The sequence below is a fragment of the Echeneis naucrates genome, chromosome 15 (genome assembly GCF_900963305.1).
Source record: "Echeneis naucrates chromosome 15, fEcheNa1.1, whole genome shotgun sequence".
Taxonomy (NCBI): domain Eukaryota; kingdom Metazoa; phylum Chordata; class Actinopteri; order Carangiformes; family Echeneidae; genus Echeneis; species Echeneis naucrates.
Genome location: NC_042525.1, coordinates 22960166 through 22988051, shown reverse-complemented (window position 1 = coordinate 22988051; position 27886 = coordinate 22960166). Strand labels below are relative to the sequence as shown.

Below are 27886 nucleotides of genomic sequence, written 5' to 3'. Positions count from 1 at the left end.
AATTCAGTAGTTAATTAAACCTTTATATACCTCCAACATTATCATATGCATACAGTATTGGTTCACGGTCGTCTCTTTTGCGCCATGAGTTCTACTGACTGAGAGCTCCATCGCTATTAAATTGAGAAAAGTAATTGTCCATTGCATTTCAGAAAGTGTGATTGGATTTCGCCATTGTAAAGCTGGTGACTTTTTACCTGAAGTCAGGCCAGGTAAAATACTCTCTTGCAGGACAAGATGTGCTAACTTAATTTGAGATTATGACTCTGTGTGTGCAATGTACTGCATTTCCAAACAACAACCTCTTTCCAAAAGCCCATCACCTCCTTACAGTCCCAAAACATGCATAAAAGTATCAATATGTCCTTCAGGGCAGTGTCATGCAGTGAGATGGAATTAATTTGATGGAGTTCCATCTTCTTGGAGTCAAGTGTGTCAGATGCATATAATTCAGATGGATCTGTTGACGTTAATCTTTAAAGGCTGCCACGCCCCACACTTTTCTCCATGTTTCGGTATTTTCATCCACAGGTACATTCAGATCTCGAATCCATGTTTTTGTACTTAGAGGGGTTTATATGAAAAATAAGGGAACAGTGAGTACATTGCAGATACCATGATCATAGTTTCTCAAACCCTATCAAGCATGCTAAGACATGGCAACTAAGTTGTGCATCCCATGGGGTGCCATATTCCTTCATGGATGACCTTATTCTGAAGAACAAAAAAGCAGGGCCCTGGCAGGTTATGAGTACTACCTAAATCATCAAGAACATGGAGGCTTTTGTTGTTAAAATATCTTATTTGCCTCAGTGTAACCAATTACAACGGGAAAATAGATGAACATTGATAAAATGGAATGTAACTTTATTATTTCATATCAAAAGCCACATCATACATCTGTCATTGTCAAGTTATCAGGTTTCTTCTGAGTCAATATCTGGCCAAACTTGAAAAAAAAAAAAAAATTTAAATTTCAGAAGTCAATTCCTTTCCAAAATCTTCTTTTCTGGATTTATTTTCTGGGAAAGTTTCTAAATGCATCCTTCCATACAAATCATGAGAAAGGAAAAATAAAAAGGTTTCATTACTGTGTTGAATTACATTTCATCCATCCATCCATCTTCAACTGCTTATCTGGAATTGGGTTGTTGGGGTAGCAGCTTTAACAGGGAGCCCCAGACTTCCTTTTTCCGAGTGACTTCAGGTAACTGGGAGATCCCAAGGTGCTCCCAGGCCAGTGAGGATAATCTCTATACCTGATCCTGGGTCTGCCCTGAGATCTCCTCCCAGGTGGACCTGCCAGGACCACCTCCATAGGGAGACGCCTTGGCAGCATCCTTCTCAGATGCCTGAACACTTCAATTGGCTCCTTTCCACCAAAAGGAGCAGCAGCTCTACTCTGAGTCTCTCACAGATGACTGAGCTCCTCCCCAGCCACCCTGCGGAGAAAACCCATTTTGGCCGACTGTATCCATGATCTTATTCTTTTGGTCATGGCTCATCGCCCATAATCAAAGGTGAGTGTAAGAACAATGTTGATAAAGAGCTTTGCCTTCTGGCTCAGCTAACTTTTCATAACAACAGTGAAGTGCAGTGAATGCAGCAACCCACCATCTGCTTCAATCCTCTGGGCAAGCTCATGCCTGCAATCTCTCCCAATGCAGAATCACTCTACCATGTGCAGACCACCTATCGGTTCAATGATCCAACACCTGCAATATCCTCAGTCCATCAGCTGGGGAACTGAAAGTCCAGCAGTGTGAAGTCCTGATACAAGGGGATGCTGTTCTCATCACACAGGAAGTTGCTGTTGATGGTGATGATGAAGGTTTTTCTTGGAAGGGAGAGGAGGGACTGGATCCTCTCTACTGCCACCTGGATGTGTTTGACCTGAGACCCTGGAGCTGATGGACAGGCAGCCAAACAACACATAGGTTAGGGTTGCACATTCCTCAGAAGCTTTGGTCTCATCAGCCATACTACAGCCACACTGTACTACTCTCTCTCACGTCTGAACTGTAACAACAGTATAAGAGTTGGATATTTATGCAGACAAAAACAAAAAAGTAAATATGTATATTTATGTTTGCATATAGTTTGTGCCCTGGCGTGAACACAACACCATCATCTTAAATCTGGAACAGAAACTGTTGGATCCATTGGCACCTGTGGGTGGCAGCACATTCTCATATTACTGATGAACAGTTCACCCTCCCCCTTGCCCCTAAAGACTGTGAAAAGAAGACAGCCACAGGGCCTGCTGCTGCCCTCTGCACTGTAGGGCTGTACTGGAGGTTCATTAACACTCGCCTGGTTAATATGGACTTTAGGTAGATCCTACACAGCCAGACATGTTGGCTCAACAGATTTATAGTTACAGACAGACCAGATCAATTAAGAGATTGTATCAAATTGGAGAGGCACACTGGTCTGTTAATAAACACTTATCAGTTTACAACTGACATTAATATAACAGGTATATTAATATTTAATTCTATTTCTGTGAACTGACATGATGATGATATACTGTATGAAGGCAGCTTTCCAAGTATTTACTCATCCTTAAATCACTCAGAGATCTCAGTGACCATGTGCCCACCCAGTCTGGCCTTTCATGGGTGGCGTGATGAGTGTTAAAGTGCGTCATATGATATAACAGCTATTTGGTTTTGTTGAGTTCTCCCTGGCTGTGTGAACATGTGCTGAAGTGCTCCAGGCTATAGGCGTGGCTGCAGAGGCAGATACAGTCAGTTATTTTGAATCTCACCTGACACTCTGTGCAGTTTATCAGGAGGAGCATTGAGTATATTCTGCAGAGCAACAGGAGGAATCTGAATCCGCACCTGACTCCTGCCCTGCCCACTCACAGTCAACACAGCTGGCCTGAATCACACAAACAAATTTTTGATGATGGACGTATGCACACACTGACCAAACCAATATATATGGTCAGATGACAGACTTAAACCAGAAGGCAACCATTTATTGATAAACATAATTTGATTTACATAACATTTTCATGTTCTGGTTTGTACTTGAACAGAACAGAAAAATAACACATTTTGGCCACATGAAGAGGCCTCTGAACAGTGGCCCCAGCATGCATGTAAGGGTCTGCAGAACTGTACTTTTGTTGCTTTAATGTTAATTAATATCTTATGATGGTGTAAAGTGTAAAAAAGAGAATTGTCATATATTATGGACACAAAAGCAATAATAATGCAGTGACATTGGTTGTACCTGTAGTAGCGTCGCACAGCTGTGTGTGGCAAGCAGGGGTAACAGGGGCGGTAGATTCCATTAGTGTCCGTATCAAGCTCAGTGCAGCAGTGACCACAGCCTGTGTAAGTGACATCCCCACTCAGCACATCCACGATATCCTCCAGAGGCATGGAGCTGTCCAGCACCGGCTGAGGTGCATTCTGGGAAGATGGAATGTTTTTAAAGTTGAAGGCATTGACATGAACTCTGAGTTCCACCTCACCTGGCAAAGGAGAGAAATAAAAAAAATTATAATAATAATTAAAAATCACAACAAATAAGACAATGCCCTCAGCAGCACCCTTCTTTCCTTTCCTCTGATTGGCTGACTCATCTGATGTTACTCGAGCTCAGGAGAGAAGCCTGATAGAAAAGACTTAAAACTACACTGAAATGTTTTTTGGTATTGCACTTTATATAAAATACTGCAGAAGTTTACATGTGGACCTTAAAGGTCCACTTTGTTTTACTAGAACCATCAGAAACTCACCACTGTATCTCTGGGACAGCAGTGTGTCCAAGTCCAGCTCCAGTGTGCTGCTGCCATTCCCTTTCTGCTTGCATTTTGGTAGGAAGTACTGCACCCGATGATCAGTGGGGTCCAGGGGCTGGACACAGCTCCAGGGGGTAGAGTGCAGCTCGGGGAGGTCAGAGGTCAAACCCTCCCTCACGATTAGGACACGGAAGTCCCACACAGTCGCTGAAGGAGACAGGGCACTGTAGTTACTACCTACATACATGCTACATACATGCTACATACGTGGAGTACAAGTGAGTGTGCATGTGTGTATACTTCTGTCTCTCTTGAAGCGGGGCAGCCATTCCAGAGCAGCTCCCCACAGCAGCAGAACCCCCTGCTGGCCATTCGGCTGCTCCACAGTCAGAACACCTTTCAATTGAACTGCTGACCTGGAGCAAGAGTCCGCCTCAGTCCGCCATGCTGATACACACACACATTCATCCTGTCTATTTCTGATATATACAAACAGTACAGGTAGTGAGTGTTTGTCAGAGACTCACCAGAGCTGATGTGTGTGTGTCTGACACGGAGCAAGACATGAACCATGGTGTTCACCTTCAGTGACGTCAGGGTGACATACGGGAGGCGTTTCAGGTCCTGAGGGGGGCGGTGGGGCAGACGCACCAGCAGGGGGCGTCTCTCCCGCAGAAATACACACAGGGCACTGAGAGTACGAGCACAAACACAGCGAGGACCTGAGGAGAGAGTAAGACAGATTCAGCAGGCGGAGGAGCTTCAGCTGTAGAGGCTCCTGATTGGCTGCTCAGGTGTACCTGGTGGTGAGGTAGAGACAGTGACCTGTCCAAGGTTGAGCAGTTTGCTGCTGAAGGTTGATTGTAGCACTGTCTCTCCTCTCCACTTGTCTTCATTCACCTGCAGCCCTGATCAGACACACAAAAGACTGTGTGATTGTTCAGTTGCAACACAACATAAGTTTGCATGTTTTCAAAAAGTAAATCCTTGGCAGTTGCCTCTTCTTTGTACCTGTGATGAGCAGGATGTCTCCAGGACCCACCGTCAGCACCCAGAATGCTGCACGTCGCCACAGGAGTACCTTCATTTCAACATCTGACTGGTCTGTCACCACAATGGATGCCAGAGGAACAGAGGTCTGTGCCAACGACCCAGACTTCACCTGTAACCCAAAAACTTCAACAGGTTAGATACAGAAAGTCCTGGGATTAAAACAAATTAGGAAAACCTTATGAACAAGTGTATGAAGCAGAAACAGCCGCAGGGTTGATTTGTAATTAGATTGTGTCATTTTATTCTTCACTTATCTCAGCTGTTGCAAATTATTTTCAGCACATCACCACATCTGACCTTGATCTCCTTCAGGTGACAGGGATGGACCACCACCACCAGGATGGAGTACCTCACCAAGGGTTTGTTGCACTGGACCAGAGGTATGGTGGCCCAATGGAGGCCAGCTGGAGAGCTGTTTGACGGGACCTTGGTCCTGGGGTCTTCAGCAATTCGAGCTCTCTTGAAATCAGGGGATTTGGTCGGGGAGTTGAGGGTGGTGGACCCAGCATTCTGGGAGCAAAGCACTCCATCTGTAGTGGCTTCTAGGATGATACCTCCTTCCTCCACCCTTTGGGTAGAGCAGCATTGGCTGAAGAGCTCAGCAGAGGCTCCCAGTGATGGTGGGACAGGGCTGAAAAGCTCCGGGGTGCTGGAAGAATTGGAGGGTGGTGTTTGTGTGTGCTTGGTTGGGGTTTGAGGATGCATTTTCTCAGGGCTGGTTGCTGATTGGATACTGTGCTTGCCTCTTAAGATTAAGGATTGACTCAGTGTCCAGGTGGCGAGGTACTGAGTCCTGGTGCACAGAGGAGGAATGACAGGTATTGGACGTTTTGCTTCAAGTTCTGATTGTTCTTGTTCCGATTGAGTTGCAGGGAAGCAGCTATCGAGATACTCGTGAACTGAGGCTGAACACTGGTCCTGATCATCAGGACCTGATTCCTCATCCTGGTTTATAGAACTCTCTGCAGATCGGCGGTTATCCGAGCAGAGACTCTCTTTGTTTGTAATGCAGCTTGGAAGAGCTCTTTCTTCATGTGCCGTGGATGCTTTTGTGGTCTGATCAGTTTGAGAGGAGGCAATATTGGCGTTTGCTTGATCATCTTGCTCTCGTAAATTCAGCGCAGATTGATCAACTGCTGAATCCTCCCTGGTTTGTCCTTCCTTTCTAATCCAGCCCTCTTGGTTTTCTGAAAATTAGCAAAATATTGAGGAATGAGAATCAACCAGTGGAGGGATTTCTTTTTATATTCTATCTGATAAAAATAAGATGAAAGTTTACACACTTCAGACCCAGTGGTCCGATGACCTTTCTAGTTGCATGTACAAAATTCGGTAGACACATCTAACTTAAGATAAGACTCAAGACTGAAAAAAACATTTCTTCCACACATACCCTACAGCCAGCTGAAAGTGAGCAATGTTGAATTTCCTCTGCAACTTTGCTACCATACTTGTGGTGTGGGGACATCACACCTTCACAAATTACTACAGAGTTTATCAAATCAACATAATTTTGGATAAAATCATGCTGCAATGCTAAATTTCTAAATACGTTGTCAGATTTGAATTGGATAACAACTTGGCAGATGTTTTTAAGTAATGAGTTATGTGTCCAATATGCCCTTTTCATTTGGTGCATTATGAGTCTGATAAAGCTTGTATCCCCAAAAAGCAGAAGGTGGTGGAGAAGAGCATTATAGAGTATGTCTGTGTGTGTATATATGTGCGCGCACACACACACATTCGAGAAATTTGAATGTCACAGTAGCAAAAGACAAGAGGACAGCTGACAAATAAAAAAAATTAAATAGGACACAGAGGACAGAAGACAAAACACATGAAATAAGACAGGTCAGAAGAGTGAGGAGCAGCCTCAAGAAAGACATGGCTTTTCAGCCACTCACACATGCTGAAATGGTGAACTATGGAAGTTCATTCACAGCTGCATTATAGTTTACTCTCTAGTCCACTGATTTTATGTAACAGGTTTAGGGAAGCAAGGAACTGTAAAGAGCGCAATATCTCATCTTACTTTTTTAGCCTACATTTGGTCCTAAAAGTCGACTCTCCACTGTGTAAATCAAGCCTTGGACTCTATATCAGACTCTAATCAGAAGATTGCAATAAAAATTATCACTATACAATGGTTTGTATGTCAGTGGCTGAAATCTGCATAAACTAATGACTTATCAACCAAAATAAATACAATCTACCAGCAGACGTGAATGCCACACCTGTTGCAAGCCTTAGACATCCATCTGTCCAGGTGAGCTCCAGCTGTCTCCACCCAGCAGAGGGGCCATCCACTGTCTCCATCTCAACGTCAGACACCGAGGCCAGGGCAGAAGAGGGAGGAGGAGCCTCAATAAAGACGTGGATCTTCGGCCGCTCACACATGCTGAAATGGGTAACTATGGAAGTTGAATTACAGCTGAATTATAGGCCTGGCCATTAACAGGTTCAAATCAGCATTAACTTTTACAGACATTTGAAACAAATAATAGCTGTGGCTAGTTAATTTAGCCTAGCATAAGGAAAGGGTAAACAGCCAGCCTGGCCCACAGTATCTTATTCTACTAAATTACATATGGATATGTTACATACGGGCGGCATAGTGGTTTGAGCTGTTGCCTCACAGTAAGAAGGTTGTGGGTTTGGTTCGCGTGCCTGCATGGGTTTTCCTCCCACTTGCATGTTTAGGTTGATTTGTGACTCTAAATTGTCCATTGGTCTGAGTGTGAGTGGTTGAGTGTCTCTGTGTGTGGGCCCTGTGATTGACTGGCAACCTGTCCAGGGTGTACCCCGCCCTCGCCCAGTGAGAGCTGGGATTGGCTCCAGCACCCCATGCGACCCAGACACGGATAAGCGGTAGAAGATGAATGAATGAATTCTGTACTGCTGTTGTCTTTGAAAATTAATGTTTACATCAGCTAGATCAGTTAAAAATCATTAAGACCAATCAGGTTTCCCATCCATGAAATGAAGGACCTTCTTCAACACGCAGAATTTACACGAACAAAGACCAGGCTAAGCGAATCTGTCCACAGGTGAGCTGCTCCACATAGTCCAGTGTTAGATATTGGGATTTCAGGTGAGAACGATTGAATTTGTGGCTCATTTCCATCATTGTTGAATATTTTCTTGTCCATAATCAATGCAAAAACAAATGTCTGCCTCTGGGGTTTTCAGTTTGAAGTGTCAACACTCAAAAAAATAAGATGACCTTTACTGTCATTATACAGTGTACAACAAAATTTGGGGAACAACACTGAAGGTTTATTCAAAGAGATAAGAATACAAACATTTAACAAACAGTGCACAGGGATAAAACAGAGCAGCTAGAGCTTATAGATAATGATAAATCACATATGGTTGCGCAACCATGAGTAAGCAGAACATGGATCCGCCCAACAGATGGATACAGTTTTTTACAGCTGCAAACAATAACCAGGCTGTAAACGTTCCTCAGCTCCGGCAGCTACACCAATCAGAGGGCAGGAGCCTGGGGGAGGGGGTGGCACTTTTAACAATGAGGCTCAGGTTGGGGAGGCGTGAGATTCAAACCTGTTTTACACCCAATTGCTTCAGTTCAGTTTTAAATTTAAATGCATAACCCCTAGATTAGTCACCATCAACATGAGTGGTTGAAGGGTGAAGGGGATCACACCTGCAGCCAAAAACCTCTATATCTATACAGTTCAATCTGTCGAATAGTTAAGTAAAGTTAGTTTGTTCAGCTTTCAACAGTTTGTTCAATCTCCAGGCTGTCAGACTTACATCAGTGTTGGAAAATGACCCAGCTGATTCTGTGCCCAAAAGGTCAGAGGCTTGTGCATTTTAATGTAATATTTTTTTAGAAATATGAAAGATTAATTTAGGCCTATTCTCAGCATTGAGCCAAGATAATTTTCTCTATTAACTGACTGATGCATCAAAATAAATAGGTTGCCAGGTGATGATGTTTACAGATGTTTCATATGTGGAATATTCGAAACACCTTACAATCAGAGTCTTTATTTTGCAGATTCTGTGTTCATGTTCATTTCTGGTGCCAGCTCTTATCAGAGTACTACAAAATACCCCCAAATTTTTGACAATATGACTCTGGACAGGTCGCCAGTCCGTCGCAGGGCCAACACACAGAGACAGACAGAGACCAACAGCCACTCACACCCAGACCTACAGACAATTTAGAGTCACCAATTTAACCCCAACATGCATGTCTTTGGATGATGGGAGGAAACCAGAGGCCACGGAGATGCAATTCACAATACTGCTAACTGTTGTTTGTTGGATGTTATTTGTGGGCGTGTGTACATAAAGCTTCTTTGACATATGTTATTCATGCAACACCTGAAAATTAATCTGTGTGAAACTCTGCCCCCCTCCAAAAAAGAACGACTCGGTTACCATCGTGCGTGTTAAAGAGCCGTTCAATAGACTCGAATCGCTCGTGAACATCACAATTCTAGTTCCTGTTCTATCGCAACTCAGTCTAGTCTGAATGGACAGAAATTACTACATCGACAAGGCGCGAAAATAATGATTTTTACTTTTTCAGGACTCGTTTCCATTTGCTTAGTGCGCTTTCTACACTGGTGGGTTTTGGAAGCGATTTCTACTGGTTTTACCGGCCAAGACGATCGGTCAAAATGTCTCCTACCCGCCTGAGCTCGTGCACTGCTGGGCACTCTACGGTGTGCTTTAACAGGAAGGGGCGGTGGGAAGGAGGAGCCGCTGCTGAGGCACAACTTTAGTTTTCCTCGATCCATTTCCTTGTCTTCATCATCACTGTCCTGCTCGGCGAGGCGAGGCGATCGTTCTCAAGTAAACCCCCATAATGTACCGGTATTTCGGGGAACTACTCACCCGTGGAGCGGGCTGTGTCCTGGCTCCGGGCTGCGCTGCTGCCGCCGCTGCCGCCGACTCGGCTCTCCCGGCGTCCGCGGCTTTGCTGCGGTACCGCAGCTACTGTGTGGCCGCAGACCGGGACGACGACCCAAACTTCTTCACCATGGTTGAGGGCTTCTTCGACCGGGGAGCCGCTATCGTAGAGGACAAGCTGGTGGAAGACCTGAAGACGCGGGAGAGTCCCGAGCAGAAGAAGAAGACCGTCCGCGGGATTCTGCGGATCATCAAACCGTGTAACCACGTCCTGAGCGTCAGCTTCCCCATCAGGAGGGACAGCGGAGAATGGGAGGTGATAGAGGGCTACCGGGCTCAGCACAGCCAGCACAGGACGCCGTGCAAGGGAGGTGAGACCGGAAGCCGGATGTCTTATCATAGGGTTATTTTATTAGCTTAACTTTAAAGTGTCAAATATGACGTTTAACCTGAAAGCAAACTCACAAAGTTACTACCATGCAATGACGTGATGATAGTGATGAGGGTTGTTATTTACAAATGAAGCATTTCACTGAATGTTTCACCGCCCAACTTCTGACTATCATAAACAGCCACACCGCAGGGCAAAAACAACACATTGGCATCGTTAAGTTACAGCTGGCTAGGCCTCACGCAAACATCCACAGATTTTCCAAAAGAGAATATGCCATCCAGTTGCAGCCAGTTAACCAATGGTTTAAATGAGATCATTTTCTTTTTTGCGCGTACGACACAGTTTGTGAGAGTCCTGGGACCTGTTGTCAGAGCTGGAGCCTGCTGGACCTGGTCAGAGTGTGTGTTGATTAGGGGCACTGTTCTCTTCCAGCTCCAGCCACAGGCCACTGAAATCAATTCACGTCTCTGTCACTGTTACAGTGTCCCAACTATATTCAATTCACCTCTAGAAACTTTATTTTTCCCCAAGGGATAGTTTCGAAGCTGCATAGATTGCTAATAGAAAAAATAGCACACAACTGTAAACATTAATGAAAATAAATAGTATGAAGAAACATTGGTGTAACAAAAACCAGTCCTGCATTTTTTGGTGCTTCCTGCTCCAACACACTTGATTAAAATGAGTAGCTCCTTAACAGACCTCAGCAGAGCTTGATGACTAGCTGATCATTTGAATCAGGTGTGTTGGCGTGGAAACGTCTAAAACATGCAGGACAGTAGTTCACCAGGACTGGAGCTGGAGACCTCTGGTGTAGAGGATAAGACAATAAAAGCCAAGAGAAGGCACTCTCAAAATAAAGCCTTGAATAGTTTTATCTTCTAAAAACTGACATAAGATTAATTGATTCAGAATCATGGTTTAAAACAGCTGCAGGTTCCAGCACCTTGGGTACCATTTCTCAGGTCTTGTGTTTGATGATTGAGGCTTAATATACATAATTCTGTGTATGCAACATAATACATACAGTTCTGTGCATGTTCGAAAGCAGCACCAAGCAGGTCGAGGTGGTTAAGTTTCTTCCCTTGTCAGGAATGCTGAAAGTCCAGTGTGCGCATGTCTGTGTGTTTGCATGGGTGTCGTCCGCATGTGTGTACATGTTTGTGTGTCTCTTGTTTGTGACTGTACACTTACATGTGATCACTGCACGCTGCCTCACAGTCTGCCCCAAAATGTTTTGACTTGACTGCAGCACGTGGTGAAAACATGCAGACACACGCTTGAGTTCTATAGTGTTAGTATGCATGTGGTATTGGTATTATTAAAATAATCCAAGTGAATATACAGTATTTCATTGAACAAATAAAGTCAACTGCTTTAACAGCCCTCTTCCACTGCGTGGTGTGGCTAAAGTGGACAGCACTCAGTTTTTTTGGTTTTCTCTGGTTCCTTGTTTGGTTTCATCTCCACCAACTGAGCTGAAGCCCAACCAGGTGCCACGGGTAGTTGCAGGTAGTTGTAAGTCGGTGTCATGTGGTGGAAAAATAACAAATGAGCTCCAGTCCTACCCTGCAGTACATATAGTTAGTAGAACATCACCAGCCAGACCAGTTGTAACTTATACAATAAAGTGATAGTTGTGGTTATTTGATCAGGCTTTATGTGAAGCAGTCGTCAAAGTTTCTTTAATTGTCTCCCATGGCAGGAATTTGTCTTGGACAAAGGGCAATGCTGCAGTGCAGAAAACAAAGCTGAAACATATAATGCTAAAACGTACAGTAATAATAATTAGATGTTAAGAACAAATTAAATATATATATATAATTGTATTATATATATATATATATATATATATATATATATATATATATATATATATATATATATACACACACAATTAAAATATACAAAAGTGCCAAGAACATGGAATAATAATCTATAGAAAAGACAACATAAATAAATACATATGTACACGCATACACTCCACTTCATACTTACATACATATTCCTATGCATACAAACAATACAATCGTCATCATCTTTGTTTTGTTTTCACCACCCACACAACCCTGCTCCAGTCACTCATTAATGAGTTTGGTTGACTTGTTAGAGATGAGTATTTGAGGCTATTGAACTGAATGTTGTTGGACTGTCTAATAACCACCTGCTCAAACAAGTCTTGCGAAGTGAATGGGGCAGGGGTCCCCATAGTCTTCCTTGTAGTTTTCGCCACGTTGTGTGTCTGTGATTTAGCTTCTGAGTGTCATATTTCCAAACCAGCAGATGATACTGTACCTAAGAATAGACTCAATAGTGGCTCAGTAAAAATAAACCACACTTCTGAAGATTCCTTTCATATTCTCCTGAATGTAAGTATAGATCTGATGCACAGGTTGACAAATAATGTCATTTCAACAAACACGTTTAGGAGCCTGTTGAGTGATTTTGTTTCAATTACTTTTCATGTACTTGTTGAAGCCTTGTCTAAGGTCAGATCAGGGCTGCGGGTGGTGTGGAATTGTTTTCCTCAACAGCAGTGGCAGGATGTAGTCCAGGAAATTTTCAGGAAGCAGTTTGGATCTCAGAATCACACCAATTTGTCTGCAGAAATTAAAAAAAAAAAAAAAAAAAGCTAATCCCACCAGACTGTCCGACTTGGGTTATATATTAGCTTTATCTTCAGAACCTAATGTATGATGTATCTCACCAGAAAGAACTGCATGTTTTAAACTGTAAATATTAACAATCCTTTGTGATTATATTTTGATGTTGTACTTTGCAGTACTATCTGATTTCCATTTTGAGGAATATAGGTCAGGCCCACGTTTACCAACAACCAGTGCTTCTTTCTCTGGGGCTGTATAAGAAGTCATTTATTTATTTGGATTTCAAACTGAGTGAAACAGCCCAAAATAGCTGCCATGATAACAGCTCAGCCAATTCTCTAAATGATGAGGAGAGGAAATTCAGTGTTTCCTATTTTATTTCTTTTAGCAGAGGAAATACTGGACCATCCATTAAGAAAGGAAAGTGCACTATTGCGATCTGTGAAAGTCCTGGTCCCGTGTCTGAGCTCAGAATCTATAAATGTAGACTTTTTCTCTTTTATTCTGTCCAGATATTTATTGAAATATATCATCATGACAGGCAGAGTCTTGGGGCCTTTTGCTAAATACAGATGACTGCTCCTTCAGATCAAATCAAATCCGATTTATTTATATTGCGCCAAATCAGAACAGTTACATCAAGGCACTTAACATATAGAGCAGGTGTAGACCAATGAGCAAGCACTTGGAAACAGTGGCAAGGAAAAACTTCCTTTAAGAGGCAGAAACCTTGGGCAGAACCAGGCTCAAGGAGGGCGGCCATCTGCCTCGACTGGTTGGGTTGGGAGAGGGAGAGGGAGAGAGAGAGAGAGAGAGCGAGAAAGAGTGGGGATATTCAAAGCAGGCGTAGGCAGGAACATATGATGCTGCATGGAGGTCATAGAGGTAATGCTGTATGGATTTCATATGGGATATGGGATGAGATGACCACCTGCAGGATGAGAACAGGGAGCTACAGCAGCATAGCTAAATAGTAGATAAGTTTAAACTTTTTACCTATAAGCTCTGTTATACAGTGAAGTTTTAAGCCTGGTCTTGAAAAATTGCCCCCCGGACCAATACTAGAAGTTGGTTCCATAGAAGAGGAGCCTGATAACTGAAAGATCTGCCTCACGACTTAGTCTTGGCGACTCTAGGAACCACAAGTAAACCTTCATCTAGAGAGCGAAGTGGCCTGCTAGGACAGTAAGGAACTATGAGCTCTCTGAGATATGATGGAGCTCGGCCATTGAAAACTTTATATGTTAACAAAAGGATTTTAAATTCTGCTCTGTATTTTACTGGCAGCCAATGAAGAGCAGCTAACACAGGTGAGTTGTGATCTCTTTTCCTAGTTCCTGTTAATATTCGTGCAACAGCGTTCTGAATCAACTGAAAGCCTTTCAGAGATTTGTTTGGACATCCAGATAGTAATGAGTCACAGTAGTCCAGGATAGAAGTTACGAATGCATGGACTAGTTTTTCTGCATCATTCTGAGAAAGGATGTTTCAGATTTTCCCAATGTTTCGCATGTGGAAGAAAGCTGCCATACTGACTTGTTTTATGTGAGGGACACAGGACATGTCCTGGTCAAAAGTTATTCCAAGGTTTCTTACAGTGGAGCTGGAAGCCAAAGTAATGCCATCCAGACTGATTAGATTAGATAAATACAGCTGAGTGTCGTCTGCATAACGGTGGAAACGATGCTGTGTTTCTTCATAATGTTGCCTAAAGGAAGCAGATATAGGGTGAAGAGGATTGGTCCAAGTACCAAACCCTGTGGGGTAGTGCATGTACAAACTGAAATCGTTCTAATAAATAGGATTTTAACCTCCTTACTGCAGTTCTTTCACATCTTTCCTTGATCCTAATGATTTTTTTCTCTTAATGTCATTGAGAAGTGGTTAGGAAAGGAGATTATGTTGATCTGTTAACCTCAGCCCAGCCTCAGATGATAAAACATTTGGTGTCAGGATGGTTCGCTGTTTTTGTTCTGTGTCATTGTTGGTCAGGCTACTGTCCAGCTGGTGACTGGGCTTGTTGAAAACTGATATTATTGGTTGTTTTAGTTGTGTTGTTGCTGTAGCCTTTGGGCCAGAAAATGTCCTTTAATGTTAGGGTTAGGGGTTAGGGTTAGGGTTAGGGTTTTGAGGCAAATTTTTGAGGCTCTCCTGCACCACATGCTCACTGTAGGTTCAAACTGGAGGATATGGAACATTTGTTGGGGATTATTTTCATTGACAGATTCATCAGTATTCAGGCTTGTAGTGAGGAACTGGGGCAGCAGGATATTTTTCTAAATGGAGCCCCGTGGCACCAAACTCTAATGTTATCATGCTTAATTTAAGGTTTCTAATATCTAAAATATGAAATGAAGCAGGAAGTTAAATCAGCCAAAGATGTAAATTCACACATTAAAGTCTTTGTGTTGTTCCTTTAAATATTGAGCGGGACCACACCCAGACTGACTTACTGCAGCTCCTTCTCATTCCAGTCTGTCTGCTTCTCTCACTCCTACACTCCCGATTACTTCATTTCTCTTTCTTCTCCTTCTTTTTTGTTCTGTTTGCTTCACATTTTTTATTTTCACAGTGGTTTAAATTTTGAAGCCATTTCTCTCATTTTATACTTTTGTCTCAGAGCTAAAGCCATTTTGTGTGTTTCCTTGCTGCAAGCTTTGTGGTGTGTGTGTGTGTGTGTGTGTGTGTGTGTGTGTGAGTGAACAGGTCCACATTTGTTGGCTTAGCTCCACATTCAGTTGCAACTTCAACCTGAACTACCTGAACTTTGTCAGTTTTCTTTTCCAGGCAGAGTTTACTGATTTACGAGTCAGAGGGAGCTCTGTTCAGCAACAAACCTGATGAGTAACAGTCTGAAATCCAAACATATTTAGTTGAGATTGCTGGTTTTGTATCTCGTTGATCAATACATTCATGCTAATGTTCTAATTTTTTGTCATCCAGTGGATCTATTGAGTTTTACTGTTTTTAATTAACTTTTATATTCCATAAAATGTCTGGATTTTTAACTTCTCTGCCGTGGATACAGAGCCAGGTGTTGATGCATGTGTAGTAACCAAGATGTGTCAGATTGAAGGAAACTAACTAACCTGATGAAGTAATGATTCAGTACAGACACTCGATCAGACACTTGTTGTGGTTCAGGTAAGATACAGAGTGTATAAAGAGTAGAACTAGCTTTAGCCCCCTTTCCACTGTCCAGAAAACCCAGGTCTGAGGAGGCCAAATGTTTGAAATAACTTTAAAAATACACAATCATTCTCACAAGGAGGCTCTAGCTCTTCCTGAAGAATTAACCCAGAGATGAGACATGGCGTCATATCAGCATATTAGCTTGCACAGGGGCTTGTAGCTGATGCTCCTTCCCATGAATCTGTGTGTGTGCTCTGATGGACCCATCATTGCAATTGTTTGTGTTTGCAGTCTGAACAGCAACACAAACTCATGTACCCGTGGAATTGGGTTAATTATATATTAAATACATATATTTTCACAACAGAAAAGAAACTATATATCAAATGTTAAAAGTGGGATTTGCAAATCACTGCATTCTCTTTTATATTAACATTTTATAGATTATTCCTAACCTTTTTGGAATTTGGGTTGTAGTTTATAAGATTTTGCTCCAAAACAGCATTAAAGAAAAAGTGAAACCTTTCATGTGGATCTGTTGAAAATTTTAGCAATTAACAAAAAAAATAATTGAAAAAGAGAATTTGAATCTTTAGGGCATTGTCAAACTTTTCTCAGAATGTAATAAAACAATGTGCTTGTATTTGGGCCGAGTGAGACAAGAAGCAGTTACACAAGGATACGGCACATACAAATCAAAGTTGTATCATTAAACGCTGTCAATCCAACAGAGCATTCTCTTATCAAACTGTTCTCAAGTTTGTTCCATGTTGAATGCTTCAGAGAACAGACGGATCTTGAGGAGCTGATCTTGACTGCAGGTGGCCTAGAGGGTCTAGACCTGAGCACTGATTTACCTGAAGCCCTTTACTTAAAAATCACTTATTGTGTGTGTGCGTTTTAGGTATCCGTTACAGTACAGATGTGTGTGAAGATGAGGTGAAAGCTCTGGCCTCATTGATGACGTACAAGTGCGCCGTTGTTGGTAAGTACACACATATAAGGGAACTCCTCTGGTTTGGTTGTGGAGTGATACTGCTGTTTGCTCTGCTCTTTAAATGAAGTGAATCTGTTATAGATGTGCCCTTTGGTGGAGCCAAAGCCGGACTGAAGATTAACCCAAAGAAGTACTCCGTAAGTTCAGACACATCCTTCAGACTCTTTTTTTCTACAGTCACTTACTTTCATCTGATTGGAGAAGTAAAGCAACAAAATAATTGACAGATTTAAGGCACGACCTGACAATAAGTTCAAACGTGAACATTTCTCTTTGTCCTCAGTTCAATCTCATCATAATGCAGAGGAAGGGCATGGTGTTTGCATCTGAGAATTTGCACAGCACTAACTAACAGAAACATTTTAAAAGGGAGCATTCAGCAAATTTGTGTTAGTGTTACCTGATTGATAAAATGCCATTTATGCATTTTTACAAGAAGCGCAGTAATCAACTGAACTGAAAGTAATAAGTAAATATTTACCTCAAAACTCCAAGTGAAGTTAGAACAACTTCCAATATATAGTCTCTGTGTTGTTCTATAACTTAGATTTGCATAATACTAGTTGAACTGGAGGTTTGGTTGGGCCTTAGCAGGCTGCTGAGTATAAAGAGTGTTTTGGTTTGGACCCTGTTTATATCCTGCCTTGAGTTATAGTATCCCTCAGCCAACTATAAGTGTCTGCAGCAACCGGCGTACAGATGTTACTGGAGATTGCTTTCTTTAAGTAGATTAGTGCTTTTGGCACAGGGATTCTTATTCTGAGTCTTCCCTCAAGTTTTATTTTTCTGATCCAGCACCTGTGAAAGTCCATTTGGATGTGTGCTGGTGATCTAAGAATATGTTTGGGGTATGTGGCCCAAGAGCTCACCTAGAGCTTTTACAATGTTTCAGACATCTTTCCCATTGCTCCAGAAGTTCTAGAGCTCCCATCCCCTCAGCACTATGGTTGATTAACTGTATCACCTGATTAACCATTAGTCACACTGATATCATATTTACTTTTACATTATCTCAGTGTTTTAGTTGCTTGTTTTCTCAGGTCTAATTGAGAGCATGGCACCCATAAAGTATGATCTGTAAGCCTTGTAAAGTAGCAGTGATGTGGTCCTTTGAATACTGATAGCACAGTTGTCCCAACCTGACTGAATAAACCCCACCTACCCACTAGGAAATGCTGAGCCATCAGCTGGCAGAGATACCAGGATTCTGTCTTCAATATGATGAAGTCAGTGACTTTCTCTCTGTACACTGATTGCAAGTCTCTCCCCCTTTCTTACGCTCCCTGGGGTTGAAATACATGTTTGCTCGACCTTTGCTCTCTGATCATATGCTGTAGAACACATCAGCCTCCCTCATTAGTGTAGCTCTTTCAAAGCAAATCTAAATCAAATCAGATTTATTTGTATAGCACCAAATCATAACAAAGTTACACCAAGGCACTTTACATATAGAGCAGGTCTCGACCAAACTCTTTATAAAATTATTTAAAGAGACCCAACAGATCAGACAGCACTTGGTGACAGTGGCAAGGAAAAACTTGGGGGGGGGGGTAACGAGAGAGAGAAATGCTCAGTCCCTCCCCCACTAGGGTTAGGGTTAGCACAGATTCACAGTCACAGCAGCAGCAGCACAGTCTCTCACTCTCAGTATGTTCTTGAAATAGATTGTCTATTGTGATCTATGTGCTGTTGAAAAGCACTTAAATTAATTTGTCATTTGCTTTTCACTCACTCAGAATTATGAGATATGTAATGTTTTTAACTATGTTGTCTGAGAATATTATCTCATTGGGCCAAAATTTTTTCGACATAAAAAGCAAAGACTGGGGGCAAAAGGATAGCATGAGCAACCAACCATGAAACATGTTGTATCTCATTTAGCGTGTGTGCGTGTGTGTGTGTGTGCGTGTGCGTGGGGTCCACACATTGACAACTTTAAAACTATGAGTTTAAGCTTTGGGGGGTGTTTTAACTAAACTGGTCTTGCTGTTTTGTTTTTTTCCCCAGGACATTGAGCTGGAGAAAATCACCAGAAGGTTCACTATTGAACTTGCCAAGAAAGGCTTCATTGGTGAGTATATTGACTTGACAACCCCTGGGCATTACCTCTAAAATCCCCACATCCAAAGACAGAGCTATGTTATAAAACAGACTCATTCTTACAGCAGAAATTTAAAGCAACTGACAAACCAGTGTGTGACCGTGGAAAAGAAATAATTTTTTCTGCATTTAGATTTAGACTCTAAAAAAATACCATTAGAATTTTTATTATTCTTAAATGGGGTAGGGGCATCTTTTGCTCAGTTTTGGACAAAACTGTTGCTCTTAAAACTACTTTAATAATCCCTGCATCCCTCACGCCCACACAGTCACTCACTTGCTTTCATAGTCTTCTTGATGCCGCCTTGGTTTTTCAGGACCTGGCATTGATGTTCCTGCTCCGGACATGAGCACTGGAGAGAGGGAGATGTCTTGGATCGCAGACACTTTTGCCTCCACCATGGGATACAATGTGAGTGTCTAATTTAGATATTTAACAGGCTTCACGGCATCATCTAATAAAGGCTCTGGCATAACTTCAAGAAAAGACATCCCATGTATGACTAGGGTGACCCTTTGTCAATGCTGTTTGCTTTAGAATTTTAGAATTGGTATGTTGGTCCATATCACAACCACAGACTCCCTCAAGAGGGACATTAGGCCTTTTGAATGAGAGCCCAGTTTAGACTGCCCTTCATTAAAGAATTTCAGTCCCTCCACAGTGAAGGTGAAATTAAAGAGCTCTTCAATGAAAATTTCCTCCAAGTACTCCTCCCACCATCCATATGGTTGAGAGTTGTGAGTATGGTTGCTCTAGCACTCCTGCGACCTGGAAACAGAAAAGCAGTAGAACATGGATGAAGCAAATCAATGTTCATCTTTGATTTATATTCAACCTTAAGATACTAACAAGAAAAAATTCATCACCATCCAATGAAAAACACTTGGGGTTTTTCAATACTAATAACTTGACAGTAATGTTAAACTACAAGATAGGCTGGTTGTCGTATTCTTGTGGAAAGGAATTGTAACAAAATTCCTTCACTCACAATAAAGAATAGGAAAAACTGCTTCAGAGTTGCTACAGAACCCAGAAAAACATTGAGCAACAGTAAAACATGGTAATGTTCTTTTAAGGACCGGCTGGCTTAAACTTCTGTGGTGCCTCAGCTTCAAGACCTCAGAATATCCTATGGCAGTGAACTGCTTCAGATCTGATGTATTCCCACTGCTGGTCAACTCCTCAAGCATGTTTAGCAGCACACTGAAACCTGAAGTTTATGCGTTTTTTGATAACCCTTCCACACCATAAGTTCTTCTCTTCTCTCTAATCAACTATTTTGTCTGCTTTACTATGACAAACACAACAAAAGTGCACATAGTCATATGAAATAAATGAAAAGTTAAAAAAAAAAAAAAAAAAATATATATATATATATATATAAAAACACATCTTCCGAAGAAAAACACCAGTTATTGCACATCATCTATAGTCCATCTATAGTGGCAGTTACAATTATTGTGGTGGTGGGATAAAAGCTGTTCCTCAAACTGGAGGTGCAGGCCATTTAGCATCTTGATGTTGAGCTCCAGATTGTTCTCTGCACACCATTCTGTCAGTTTGCAGACCTTGTCTGTCTCGTCGCTGTTACAGATGAGTCCTACCACTGCCGTGTCGTCAGCAAACTTTATGATTATGTTTGTGGGATGTGTGGGTGTGCAGTTATGTGTATAGAGGGAGTAGAGAGTGGGGTTAAGCACACAGCCCTGTGTGCCCTAAGATTACACTGGATGTATATTCCTCTAAGTCTTGAGTGGAGAGCAGTGTGTTGGAAACAGCTGTAGTCTTGGTGTCTCTTAATAATGGGGTGGTAGGCTGGGGTCAGAAAAAATGACAGATGATCATCCTGTCCCAAGTCAGGAAGGGGTGAAAACTCCTGGAGCTAGCAGAGTGGCCGACACTTAGCCGCCAGTAGCTCTGGATCAGTAGGGCAGTGTTTGTGCACCACCTGTTCTTGGTAAAAACAGAAACTGTTGCTGCGGTGGCTAGGGCGTCCTGATAGCTCATTACTCACGTCCGACATTCCCGAATGTAGCTATGTCGCAGTGATAACCATCACACAGCTGTCCTAAATGAGTGACCATGATGATAAAGTGTCAGCTCATCCATTTTGTTGTTGAGAGACCTGGCACTCGAGACGAAGAGCCTGGGGAGCGGTAGCCTATGGGGATTTCTCCACAGCCACACAAGGACCACGGCTCGACGTCCTTGTTAGGGTTAAGAACAATATTGAATTATTGATCTACCCTAATTTTATTTTGAATTTCTACTACACAGGCACAAAGTCCACAATCGAGTGACTGTTGTGTGAAATTACTTACACATAATTTAGCCTCTCAGCAAAGTCAATTTGATCCAGTTTGATGCAATTTGTATGTACAGATAAAAAGCACTTTAGTGTACAGATGAGTCAATTTGTTAATTTAAAGAATTGAGCGAATGCTGCATTTCCTGAAGGTCTTTAAGGGTCCGCTCTCATTAACTGTTTAATGACATCATCAGTGTTGAAATGTAAAGGAGTTGAAGCCCTAAGTATTGGTGGTGTTCCTCCAGTCTTCTCTTTCCCTTTAGCTCTTTTTCTTCTGATCTGCAGGACATCAATGCACACGCTTGTGTCACGGGGAAGCCCATCAGCCAGGGAGGTATCCATGGTCGCATCTCTGCCACTGGCCGAGGAGTTTTCCACGGCATAGAGAACTTCATCAATGAGGCAGCCTACATGAGCCAGTTGGGGATGTGTCCCGGCTTCCAGGACAAGACCTTCGTGATCCAGGTATGCCATGCTGTGTTCATCATTGCCCAACAGGTTTCCTGAGAGCATTTAAAATGAATCTATGTGTTATACAAGAGCACAGAGTTCAGGGGAAATGCAGGAAATGAGCTCTGTCATCAAGTCTGCCAATATTATGTGAATCTTATCATGACGTTTGTCTCCATTATTTATCAGTAGCTAGTTTTACAAAATTTTACCTAAGATCCGTAATCAGATAAAATCCTCCAACTTGCAATGGCAGAATCTTCATTAACATAAATAAAATAGTTATTGTAACAACCTGGAAATAAGATTAGATATTCTCTCTTTAAGTGCTCCAGATATTGATGTGAAGTGTGCAATTAGCTGATCGGCAGCTGAGAGGGCTCATTAGCCAACCAATGGAAGATTCACATCAGTTAACATTAACAAGCTTTATCTGAAACTATGTGTGGATGAAACTGCTGATCCTCAACAGCACACTAAAGCCTGAATTTTGGATCATAGGCCTTGAGGTATCATACATTTATTCTTTGTATGTGAATAATGTCTCAGGAGACAAGGAGCTGGTATAGTCATGGTGGTTTTGCTCATTTATGATCAGTCAGGATTTATAGTTCATCACTCCTTGTGGATTAAACCACAGTCCTCAGCAATGACTCATCTGCAGCTTCAGTGTTTCCTTCACTTTTAGCAAATGAATTGCAGACATGCTCCATAGCACATAGACCTCAGGATTTTAATTGGATGCAGACTTGAATGTTTACTTCATTGCTTTAGAGATGGTCCCACTGACGCTGCTTTTCCGCTGGTCAAAAAACAACTAAAACCTGTTAACATTTTGTCCCACAATGGAAAAGGCTGCAGCAGATTATATTGAAGCTGGATCAGTGGCATATGGAAAGAAACTGTAAATCTCTGTCCCTCACAAACAGGGAATAAAGCTGTGATGGCTACGCAAAATGCAACATCAATTGATTGTTCTTAGAGTATTTTTAAGAACAATCTGATCCCAGTTCCTCAGTTTCTCTCTGAGGATTCTCTGCATGAGTTACAATGGGTATGGAAAGTATTCAGACCATTACATTTTTCACTATTCGTTACATTGCAGCCATTTGCTAAAATTATTTAATTTGATTTTTTTTTCCTCATTAATGTACACACAGCACCCCATTTTGACAGAAAACACAGAAATTTAGACATTTTTGCAATTTATTAAAGGACAAAAACTGAAATATCTCATGGCCATAAATATTCAGACCCTTTGCTGTGACACTCATATTTAATCATTATTCACTCAGGTGCTGTCCATTTCTTTCTGATCATCCTTCAGATGGTTCTACATCTTCAGTGTCCAGCTGTGTTTAATTAAATTTATTGGACTTGATTAGAAAAGGCACACACCTGTCAGTAGAAGACGTTACAGCTCACAGTCCACGTTACAGCAAATGAGAATCGTGAGGGTGAAGGGACTGCCCAAAGAGTTCAGAGACAGAACTGTGGAAAGGCACAGATCTGGCCAAGTTTAAAAAAGGATTTCTGCTGCACTTATGGTTGCTAAGAGCACAGTGACTTCCATAATCCTCCATAATCCCACCAGAACTCTTCCTAGAGATGGTCATCTGGCTAAACCAAGCAATTGAGGGAGAAGAGCCTTGGTGAGAGAGGTAAAGAAGAAACCAAAGATCACTGTGGCCGAGTGGACCAACAGCCTCTCCTCAGTGCAAGGCATATGAAAGCCCACATAGAGTTCACCAAAATAACACATGAAGGACTCCCAGACTGTGAGAAATAAGATTCATTGGTCTGATGAGACCAAGATTGAACTTTTTGGCCTTAATTTTAGCAGTATGTGTGGAGAAAACCAGGGACTACTCATCACCTGGCCAATACAATCCCAACAGTGATGCATGGTGGTGGAAGCATCATGCTGTGGGGGTGTTTTTCAGCTGTATCGGCAGGAGGAATGTTTACAATTGAAGGAAAGATGAATGCAGCCAAGTACAGAGATATCCTGGATGAAGCGGTCCAGAGTGCTCAGGACTGCTGACTGGGCCAAAGGTTCACCTTACAAAAAGACAATGACCCTAAGCACACAGTTAAAATAATGAAGGAGTGGCTTCAGAACAACTCTGTTACTGTTCTTGAATGGCCCGGCCTGAGCACTGACTTAATGAAATGAGCATCTCTGGAGAGACCTGAAAATGGCTGTCCAACCTGAACTGGAATGGCAGGGGATCTCCAACTCCAGATGTGAAAAACATCAGATGTGTGCATCATTCCCAAGAACACTCGTGGCTGTGTTGGCTCAAAAGGGTGCCTCTGCTCAATAATGAGCACAGGGTCTGAATACATAAAAAGCCATGTGATATCAGTTTTTGTTCTCTAATTAATTGCAAATAGTTCTTCATTTCTGTGTTTTTCTGTCAAAATGGCGTGTTGTGTGTGTACATTAATTAAAAAAATCTACTTAAATGGTTTTAGCAAATGGCTGTGATGTAACAAAGAGTGAAAAATGTAAGGGTCTGAATACTTTCTGTACCCACTTTTAATTGTGGAGCGACATGATGAACAGGTGAATAAAACATGACTAATCTGGTGAAAGTATCAGACAAGAGAAAGTGTGACCTGAGGAAAGATCAGCAGATTAACATTTATCATGATTCATCTTGAAAATGATTACGGTTCAACTGCTTGCAGGGTTTTGGTAATGTTGGTCTCCACTCCATGAGATATCTCCACCGCTTTGGGGCAAAATGTGTTGGTGTGGGAGAGTTGGACGGAAGCATCTGGAACCCCAATGGCATTGACCCTAAAGAGCTGGAGGACTATAAACTGGTCTGTACTGCTGATTGATTTATTTATTTATTTATTTATTTATTTTTAACCAAAGCTATAAACTTGTCTCTACTGGTGATATGTTAAAAAACACAACTCTCAGCTGATGATGTTACAGTTGGTCAGTGTTTGACATAGAATTAGCTTCTCCATTTGTCTCATAAATCAGCAGTTGCACTAAATGAACCGGTTTTCTCCAGGCCAATGGGACCATTGTTGGTTATCCAAATTCAACACCATACGAAGGAAGCATCCTCGAAGCTGAATGTGACATCCTCATTCCGGCTGCAGGCGAGAAAAAACTAACAAAGAGCAATGCACACAAGATCAAAGCCAAGGTCACACACATACACACCTAGTTTCCATATAAACCCCCCTCCTCCATGAAGGATGCAGCTGAGATACACCCTCTGTAAACTGACCCCTGTCTGCGTTACCTTCAGATCATTGCAGAGGGCGCCAATGGTCCAACTACACCAGAGGCTGACCGCATCTTCCTGGAGAGAAATGTTATGGTGATCCCGGTGAGTCCAAACCTGTCCAATGAAGAACACACAAACTGTCAGTGGAGCTTCTGCAACACGGCCTACTGTTACTGAGACTCCTCTTCCTTCTCTCTCCTTTCCTGTCTCTTCCCCTTTCTCCCCCCTACTCTTCTCTGTTCTCCATCTGTTTCTCTTCTCTCCCCGTCTCTCCTCTCCTTGGTCAGGACATGTACCTGAATGCTGGAGGCGTAACAGTTTCGTACTTTGAATGGTTGAAGAATCTTAATCATGTCAGTTATGGTCGACTCACCTTCAAATATGAGAGAGACTCAAATTACCACTTGCTCAGTGAGTACTTTAACGCCTGTATGTCAGTATATCAAAACAGTCAAAGAAGAAGTCAGAGAAAATGGTAAATGCTGTGTAGTTAATCCAGTAACTTTCTCTCCTCAGTGTCAGTCCAAGAGAGTTTAGAGAGGAAGTTTGGGAAACATGGAGGAGCCATCCCCATCGTTCCCACATCTGAGTTCCAGGCCAGAATCTCTGTGAGTACGCAGATGCTATTTCTGCTGCTGCTGCTGCTGCTACTGATGCGAGGGTAGTAGTCCTCGCATCAGTCATATTACCACTATTGATGCTACAACTACAACTACTACTACTATTAATGCTGATAGTACTCCTTCTATGTGACTTGTGTTTTGAATAAAGGGAGCATCTGAGAAGGACATTGTTCACTCAGGACTGGCCTTCACCATGGAGCGCTCTGCAAGGGTAAGCACGTGTATACACACACACACACACAAGAACACAAGATGAGACATTCAGTCTGTAAACTCTTTTACCCCTGATAAAAATGGTATACATTTAAAAACCCCTTTCAGACATTCTATGGGAGCACATGGAAAACTATAAACATCCTAAAACAGACACATCAAAAAGATCGTAAGATCAAACTGCTGCAGAAACCCTCCAAGCAGCAGTGTCACATATACAATGTCTGAAACCTTTCTCTTTTCTCCTCTGTTTTCTACACCCTTCCCTTCCTCCTTTTCTCTTATGCAGCAAATTATGCGAACAGCCAACAAGTACAACCTCGGTCTGGACCTCCGGACAGCGGCTTACGTCAATGCCATTGAGAAGGTCTTCAAAGTTTACAGCGAGGCTGGCCTCATCCTCACATAGACGAATCTCCATCCATCTCTATGTCCATCTGTTACACATCTGTTGCCTGTCTGTCTAGTACCCATGCGTTACTTGTCTGTCAGGTTTCTGTCTTTGCCATAATCTCTCTTCACCACACCTGTTTACAATCCTCTTTTTTTCTTCTCTGATGATGAGCTTTATGTACATATCAACAGTACAATAGAAAAATTATCTTTAAGCCCTAATTCACTCAAACATTCACTATCTCCTTGCACGACATTATGTATCCATAGGTATGTGGACATCTTCGTTCATAAACTTCCATGTAAGTTCCACTTCCATGAAATTATTATTTAACAAATGTCTCTTCACTTGAGAAGCCATCAGATTATTGATTATTACTGACAATCAAAAAGCAGCCAGATAATCAACCACCACAAAATGCAGTAAAACAGTACAATGGCGCTTTTCAAGGTTTTGGTCCAAGTGTCTACGAAAAAAGGCTGTGTATTTTACTGCAAAAGTTTATGTGTAGAAATGATAGAACATTGGAAACGCGGAGGAGAACGAAATGCTTCATAGGATCGTAAATCCAGCCATGGCAACATTCAAAATGAATTTATCTATAACTTCCCATATGGGAACAATATCAGATTATTTTTTATTTGGATATACAAAGAAATTTGAAAATGTCCCCCTTCAGATGAGAGATTAAAAAGGGAATTTTAAAAAAAGAAAAACTGATTACAATAATTATTTTCACGTATTTATTTTGTTGTTGTAATCAAGAGAATTGTAATTTTCTTGATTGATCGTTTAGTGAATAGTAAAAAAATGTGTCCATCACAGTCAGTGTTTACATTGGAGGAGCTGAAATGTGGAACAATTAGTTGAATATCAAGATTGCTTATTAATTTTAAGTTAAATATGCCAAGTGTCATGTGAACAATTCCCATCACAGTCACAGCATGTGGTTTTCTAAGCTCCCCGAGAAACCAAAGCCCTAAATGTTAACATTAAAGAGGCTGATATTATGGTGAGAACATTGAGACTGTAATGCAGCAGGTTACCAAGTGTTCATATACATCTAGTGCACACATATGCCTTATATTGTTGAGTTGTATGTTTGTCTCCAGGTGAAGAGCTTATATAGATATTTTTTATTATAATGCACGTGTGCCTCAGGATTTAAGCTTTAATATTTACTGCCTCCGTGACATTATTAAAGAAGTTTTTCTGTGTGTTTCTGTTGATTCTGAGACAGCTTTCCAAACAAAAGCTACCTAGTTACACTTTTTCTTTAAAATTTTGCAGCACCAATCAGGGAATGTTAAATATCTACACACACATGCACACGTACGTATGCACGTATATAGATGCTTTACTATTATGTTCGTCGTGTGTTTCTCCTGTACCTTCTACTGATGTGTTCATATGAGGACAGTCATAAACTCTCTGTTAAATCTCTGGAGGCTGCTAAGTAACAGTTACAAGGTGACTTCAAGGCAGACCTTTCCTGCTGACTATATTTTTGGATACTCAGTTCTTCCAGTCTTCACGTCTGACTTTTCTGTGCAGTAACTAAATGAAAGTAAAGATCATCATTATGATTATCGTTTAAATAAGAACACCTATAATTATCCTTTATTTTTTCCCTCGTTGGTTAGCCACGGTAAGATAAACCCATTGGGTTGACTTAGAAGAAAAGCTCCCCATAGTTTGCTGTTCAGTTTACAGTAGGAGC

At 41.8% G+C, this 27886-nt stretch overlaps 2 protein-coding genes across 2 annotated transcripts; one reads left to right on the top strand and one right to left on the bottom strand.

Annotated features, from left to right (window-relative positions):
• Positions 1–71: 71 nt before the first annotated feature.
• shld2 (shieldin complex subunit 2) lies at positions 72–10094 on the bottom strand. Its single transcript, XM_029520590.1, has 11 exons — positions 9680–10094; positions 7045–7221; positions 5108–5997; positions 4769–4919; positions 4558–4665; positions 4285–4479; positions 4058–4204; positions 3755–3964; positions 3244–3487; positions 2771–2886; positions 72–1907 (listed from the first exon to the last, which is right to left on the bottom strand). The coding sequence occupies exons 1-11, from the start codon at positions 10092–10094 to the stop codon at positions 1735–1737; spliced, it is 2826 nt and encodes a 941-aa protein (XP_029376450.1). The 3' UTR covers positions 72–1734.
• LOC115055028 (glutamate dehydrogenase, mitochondrial-like) lies at positions 9432–27383 on the top strand. Its single transcript, XM_029520405.1, has 13 exons — positions 9432–10065; positions 16731–16811; positions 16905–16960; positions 18831–18894; positions 19241–19335; positions 21518–21697; positions 24377–24514; positions 24715–24852; positions 24958–25038; positions 25224–25347; positions 25453–25544; positions 25708–25770; positions 26062–27383. Exons 1-13 carry the CDS (start codon positions 9651–9653, stop codon positions 26179–26181), a joined length of 1647 nt encoding a protein of 548 aa, XP_029376265.1. The 5' UTR covers positions 9432–9650; the 3' UTR covers positions 26182–27383.
• The last annotated feature ends 503 nt before the right edge of the window (positions 27384–27886 follow it).

Excerpts from the sequence above, each read along its gene's own strand:
- LOC115055028 (XM_029520405.1), top strand. The coding sequence starts at position 9,651 with ATGTACCGGTATTTCGGGGAACTACTCACCCGTGGAGCGGGCTGTGTC. Across the intron at positions 25,545-25,707 it reads AGTTCCAGGCCAGAATCTCT|GGAGCATCTGAGAAGGACAT; the intron begins GTGAGTACGCAG and ends TTTTGAATAAAG. Across the intron at positions 25,771-26,061 it reads CCATGGAGCGCTCTGCAAGG|CAAATTATGCGAACAGCCAA; the intron begins GTAAGCACGTGT and ends TCTCTTATGCAG.
- shld2 (XM_029520590.1), bottom strand. The coding sequence starts at position 10,094 with ATGATAAGACATCCGGCTTCCGGTCTCACCTCCCTTGCACGGCGTCCT. Across the intron at positions 4,666-4,768 it reads AGACATCCTGCTCATCACAG|GGCTGCAGGTGAATGAAGAC; the intron begins GTACAAAGAAGA and ends GTGTCTGATCAG. Across the intron at positions 2,887-3,243 it reads GCTGTGCGACGCTACTACAG|GCCAGCTGTGTTGACTGTGA; the intron begins GTACAACCAATG and ends TGTGTGATTCAG.